At 42.3% G+C, this 6,000-nt stretch overlaps 1 protein-coding gene across 2 annotated transcripts in view; it reads right to left on the reverse strand.

The window, feature by feature from the left end:
• Positions 1-5,248, reverse strand: part of LOC147430745 (uncharacterized) — a 122,684-nt gene extending 117,436 nt beyond the window's left edge. For both annotated transcript variants that reach the window (XM_086493308.1, XM_086493307.1), the window contains exons 1-3: positions 2,960-5,248; positions 2,518-2,715; positions 2,203-2,304 (exon numbers count right to left, since the gene is read on the reverse strand). In XM_086493308.1, coding sequence (XP_086349434.1) covers positions 2,203-2,304; positions 2,518-2,715; positions 2,960-4,705 — 2,046 coding nt within the window. In that variant the 5' untranslated portion in view covers positions 4,706-5,248. The remainder of the gene's footprint in view (positions 1-2,202; positions 2,305-2,517; positions 2,716-2,959) is intronic.
• Between the last annotated feature and the right edge of the window lie 752 nt (positions 5,249-6,000).

A 6,000-nucleotide genomic window follows, 5' to 3' on the forward strand; every position in this document is an offset into this window, starting at 1 on the left:
GGGGGGCGAGGTGGTCTCTGCTCCTTCTACATGGAAGTGGACACTGATGTGTAGAAGCTTTAGGGCTAATGGACGATTAGCATGATAAAAACTCTGGGATGGAAGAGTATCTCGGAATTGAGGGTAGTTAGCAAAGGGGCCATGTGATTTGGATGGCCATAGGGGGAAACCATGTTGGAGGCCAATGCCAACAGGTGCAATCCTTGTTAAGCGCTTTCAAGTTCATAAAATAATCTACAGAGAGCTTAAGTTTCAAGTTTGTAAAGTGTTCTATAACCTGTTGAATGTTCAATGTTGTTGCATCATATATGTATAGTTGGGTCTTGATAGGTAATTGATGTGTTTATGTGTACCTGTTGTAAAGTTGTTCACCGCTCACAAATTCTAACTCATATGAACGTCTCAAAGTTTATAGTTTATGCCATATGGTAGTCTTGGCTTGTAGTTTAACCTTTTTGCAATCATACTTATATGATATCAAGAACCTATTGAAGTATTATCAATTTTAGGCGTTTTTAAAAATAACCAACGAATTTTACGTACGTTATACCCGATCCATTCAATACTATGTACAGTGTGCACCAAACACTACGTACCTTACCACCTTGGTCTAAAGCTTCTTGATGTGGGGAGTTCTCCTATTGGAGAGAGAAGGGCCTCTCCTCTTGAAGAGCTCGTTGTAATTTCAGTGCTTCTAGTTCCTAGCGTAAAGAAATCAAGGGGTCAGAGGCACTTTCCATGAGAACTGAGGCGGTCTCTACCTGAGGGACGTCTTTGAATAGCCTCCTTGCCCGCTCTATCCTAGTAGCGACAGCAACAAACCCTTCTAGAGTTTCTTCGGGTCGGAGAGTCTCCCCCTAGCTTTTGTTGAGAAGTCTTATGAAGAGCCTTCTCCACCCCACTTGTTGACCATGAACTCTCCTAGTTGTTGGGGAAGCTTGGCAACCAGAGACTCCATCCTTGTCAAGAGTTACGCAAAAGTCTCATCAAGTTGGAGGACTAATTGCCAAGTCATCTAAAACCTTCTCTTGAAAGATTCACAAAATAGTTGCCATTATTGTTTGCCCAATTTGTTAAGTGGTTCTCTGCAAACTGACCATACCATTTGTCTACTCAGCCATCCAAGGTTGACGGAAAGAGCACTGGGTAGGCATCTTCTGTGCTTAGGCCACGACCTCTCAAGAGCAGATACAAACCTCCTACCGTGGTCGTCTACATCCTCTGTGGAGATTCTTTGAAAGTTGGAAACTTTATGTTCACCTTGGCCAGGATGCTTGTCAGCTCCTCCATTGCTGTCTAATTGTGTGCTTTCCGCAGAATGAGTTTCAATTTTTGTGATGCAGTTAGAATCAATAAAACTAAAATCTTTCCTTCCTTTATACGAGCTAAGTGCCTTGGTAGTGCCACATTGCAGGCTGGATTCTTGAGTAGACAGTAATCTGAAACTTCTGATTGTGTTTACACTGTGGAATTCTCAATAACCTACATGTTACTTTGTTATAGCACAAACATACTAACATAATTTTGAGACTTTCTAACTAGGAAACTTGCTATACTTGTTTCTTATTATCATAATACAGTTTAATGTAATGCTACATTGCTAGAGAAGTGGCAGCAAGACCACTCTAATGATTGGGAATACCGAGCCATCACCTCTTATGGTGGTTGGTAGGCCCACACTAAATCTTATAGAGGTACTACACCTGTGATGCAAAATGCTTCATAAGCTATCTACTTTTGTTAAGCATACACACTGATTGCATGTCACAAGTATCAGAACAGCTCAAAAGTTCTTTCCTGTAAGGTTTCTAGCTGCTTTTCTTTGTGATAGTCAGAACACTGACACTAGAGAAAAAACTTTACAACAAGAGTTACTATCTTGTGCAGTACTTTTTGCAGGCTTCTCAACCAGTCAGCACATTGAAACTTTAAAATGCATGGACAAAGAAGGGAAACAACAGCATTGACACCTGTTTCTCTTCTCTTTGAAAAACCAGAACACACCAGCATCTTGAATCCCCATCATTAAGCTTAAGCAACAATGGCTTACAAATGCTGAATACGGATGCACTACAGATTTTGATTATTCTTTAGATAAAGGCAAGATGCATAGTGGAATCCTAGTCTAGGATCATTTAACAAGACGATCAAATTTTGATATACAGGGGGTTACTTAATGATGAGTGTCTGGGTGACGGTTACCTGATTTGTTGTTTCATTATCGTCCACAACAAGTGCTTCAGCATCATCATAGATGGGAAGACCTTCTTCTTCAGATAGTAGGCACTTCAACTCTCCAATGCCCTGTTCAACGAAAAATACAAAAAGGAACATTGGCTAATTTCAAACTATAGTGGGTAGAATTATAAACTGTATTTTGTACTTAAAACCTTGACAAGCATTACAAACACAGTCAATCATGAAATGCATGTAAATGGCACACAATGTTCAAGAATTACAAAAATCAATGACATTGGGAACAAACAATCAGTTGAGAAACGCATGTAGATGACACACCAAATTTGAGATAATCGATTCTGGGGCCCTTGAAGCAAAATCTTCAAGAGAAGATGAAGACACTCTGCTTGAAAAAACTGTGGGATTCCTGGCTTCGTTCAAATTGACTTCCTCCTGAACTTCAGGTCCCAACCGTGCACTTAGAACTGGTGAGGTTCGCTCAGATGCATGGTAGGAGCTAGAGCACCTGCTCAAGTCCTGCAAGTTGCAAAATGCAGCTTAGAATGACCAGTGCAAATATTCTAGCCTATCGTACGTCTACAAGCTACAATTATACATGAAGAGAAAAAACAAAATAATTGGTAAAATCGGGTGGATATCTTTCCTAGTATATGGTCATCTCTCTCAAATACCAGTGAGAACATATCAATCAAATGCCTAGCTTGCCATTCCAATCCTTTTTGAGGGAGAACCCAACTTTGCCAGCAATAGCACTAGTTACCTTTACTTGAGATAGTCTAATCAGTCGAATTATTTCCGCTTCTTCCTCTGAAAGCCAAAGCAGTTTCTTAGGCTTCAGCTTTGATGGTGTGCCTCCACATTTCATTGCATGTAGATGTTCTGAAGATCCTGGTTCCTCAAAATACTCGGACGGGTGCCAAAAGCAATCATTGTTGAATATAGAAGGAGAGGATTGGTAGGAAGGCAGCTCGCTTTGTGCTTGACATGCTCGAGTAGAGCATGAAAATCGCTCTGTACAGTAGTGGCATGTGGGACAACTAGTAACAGAAGCTGGCTTTCCTTGTTCTGGAAAAAGCATCAAGCACTTGTTGATGAGACATTGTCTATTAGAACTGTGTTGGCACTGCGAATGAGAGAGTGGATGAACAGAGGTAGGACAACTCTGTGCCAAGGGATTGAATCGACATGGTGCATATTGTGGATGAGTGTTGAGTCCTTTATCTGATGCACACTGATATCCAGATGCAGGGAAGGGTGAACAAAAGCATTGAGAACTTTGAGGGAAATAAGTCGTCGAGAAGCCAGCTTTCACACTTCTGTCCATACATTCATGATTTGGCCATCTGTGCTCTTGTTGATGCTTGGCAAACTGGTGACGCCACTCCTTGCACATGTTCAAATTATGCCTAGAAAGGTAAACATTTGACTCTTGTCCAGACCATGTGCTGAAATTGCAGTTGGGTAACATTTGCTCAGACTGGGAATGAGAATGACTGCTGTATGTCTGAGGTACTTTAGGAGCATTCCCTTCCACATTTTCTGGTCTAACTCGAGTTGGTAAGTTTGGATGCTCTTGACTAATCTCAGCACAAGTGTTGTTTGCTTCTTTTGTTAATAACACGTTTCTCAGCTCTGAATTGTCAACATGGTGAGGCGAGCTGGTATCATTAGGAGGAATTTCAGAAAAGCCCATCTTCAAAGCTACTTCTTCACTTCCTTGATATTGACAAGAAGTAGATGTATCAGACCCACAGCTATTGCCTGCTCCATTGGATGTAAGACTCCACAATGATGAGCCTGAAGTCAATGGCAACTTTATTTTAGGAATCTGACCCTCTGCTGATGCACCAAGGGATGATTTTGGAGGGGCCTGATCGTGACCTTCTACATGCAATGAATTCTCATCCAGAATCAAGCGTTCTACAAAAGCATTTTGTGCCTTCCTATTGGCTTCATCACTGCCTTCTAGAACCTCAAACTTGGGTCCCCTCACACTCATGTTCTTGTGGCTTGTACGATTGTGCTCCTTCCCTGCTTTCAAAAAGTTTGCTAGTTTTGATGATGCTAAAAGCACTTTGGTAGATTTTGTCGGGTATCCCAGCATGTTACCTAGTAGCCCTCTCAATTTGAACGTTAAGCCTTGTCTTAAAGCATGCTGGAAGAGCACAACAACATTTCTGGATGGAAGCAGAGGTGATGAGCACCTCTTAACAGTAAAATTTGGAGTATTCCAGCCCAACTGTACAATATCTTTGTCGTCAGGGAGCCTTTGTTCATCCCAACACACTTCTGAACCATTATCCCTGCATGCCAACTCAAAATCCACACTGTTCCCATCATACACAGCATTGTTGAAGACAATGCTAAGATTAGAAGCATGAGCATCTGATGTAGAGCATTCCAGAGCAACTGGGCTGAAAGCAAACTTGTCAAAGCTGGAGCTCCCTTTAAAAGGGGCGTGAAAAGAGTGACCACCAGGACTCACATTGAGGGCAGCATCCTCCATCTCTCTCCCTCATAAAGACGCCGTTTTATATGCTGATGTATGTGAATGAGCTATGCATGTTGCTCTTTCTTGAGACAATGCATGCAGCACCAAAGCTGAAGAATTTGTTTCTTCGGCCAGAAACTATTGGAACGGACGCAATGGTTCGGATGTGTTGCCCTCTGCAGAATGCCTCAAATTTGAGACGGTTTCTATGCTGAATGTTCGATGCATTGAGACGCCAGGTAGGGTCCCTATTTGCACCAGAATTTACTGCATTCGCCTCTGTGGTAAGTAGTGGGTCTTTCTGCACGAGTGAGAGGAATGCACGCAGAATCTTGGCGTGAACTCGAGAAGATTGCACGCAGAGAATCTCAATTAACGCGGAGAGACCAAAGGATTACAGAATTCAAAATCCTTCGGGAAATCAGAAGCTTTCACGACGACCAACGGAACAGACGAAGCAAGCATGGGGAGGCAATGTGGAGCTGGAGAGTTGGCGCCTACTTCTGAGTTTTGAGAAGCTGCATGAGCCAACTAAAGAAACTCTTGGCCAAGGTTCACACTACCCCAAAGCATCAGCGACTAGTAAGAGGTACCGGCTGGAGAAAAATATTTTAAAAAAACGAATCTCAGTTTATACCTCCGGAGCAAGGCAGTTACGTCGGTGCACAACAGCTGATGCGAGGCTAGAGGCAGCACACCAAGAAAGTACGAGGCAGGAGGCTGCGCTCGTCCAAGACCCAAGTGTCGCGCGCAGGGAAGGCAAGGCCGAGCGTACAGGGATGACGTTTATTTATTTATTTTAAGGTAAGGTTTCCCTACGTTGGCAACATCGGCCCAATGTTGGATTGGTTACAATAGTAGTCTCAATCGCAGTAAAGTAATGCGCACGAATTCGAACCTCACGTAACACCTTTTAAAGGGTTAACGGGACACGAGGGTGCCAACTTTGGCATAAGGGGAGGAATCTTCCCAATGAATGAATATAATATCGAACCACCCAGTAGTATGGTTGGGTGGCCTTGAGTATGTGTGGTTGACTATGTAGTACCCAAGAGCATCAATTAGTATGGTCCTAATTAGCAAGAAATATCGAGTAACAAAGTGGATTATCTTATTAGAAAACTAGAGCCACTTCCTAAACAGAACCTTTGTGCCTTGCCACTTGAGCCCTCATGTGACATTGTGTATATATGCTCATAACATAGCATAAATGACCCATACAAATTGATCATCAATCTTCAAATGGAATGAGAGTTTAAAATAAATCCTTTATGCTACTCATTAATAAGGGCAAGAAAATTTTGGATCGT

This window comes from Adiantum capillus-veneris, chromosome 21, assembly GCF_014529385.1.
Source record: "Adiantum capillus-veneris isolate H3 chromosome 21, ASM1452938v2, whole genome shotgun sequence".
NCBI lineage: Eukaryota > Viridiplantae > Streptophyta > Polypodiopsida > Polypodiales > Pteridaceae > Adiantum > Adiantum capillus-veneris.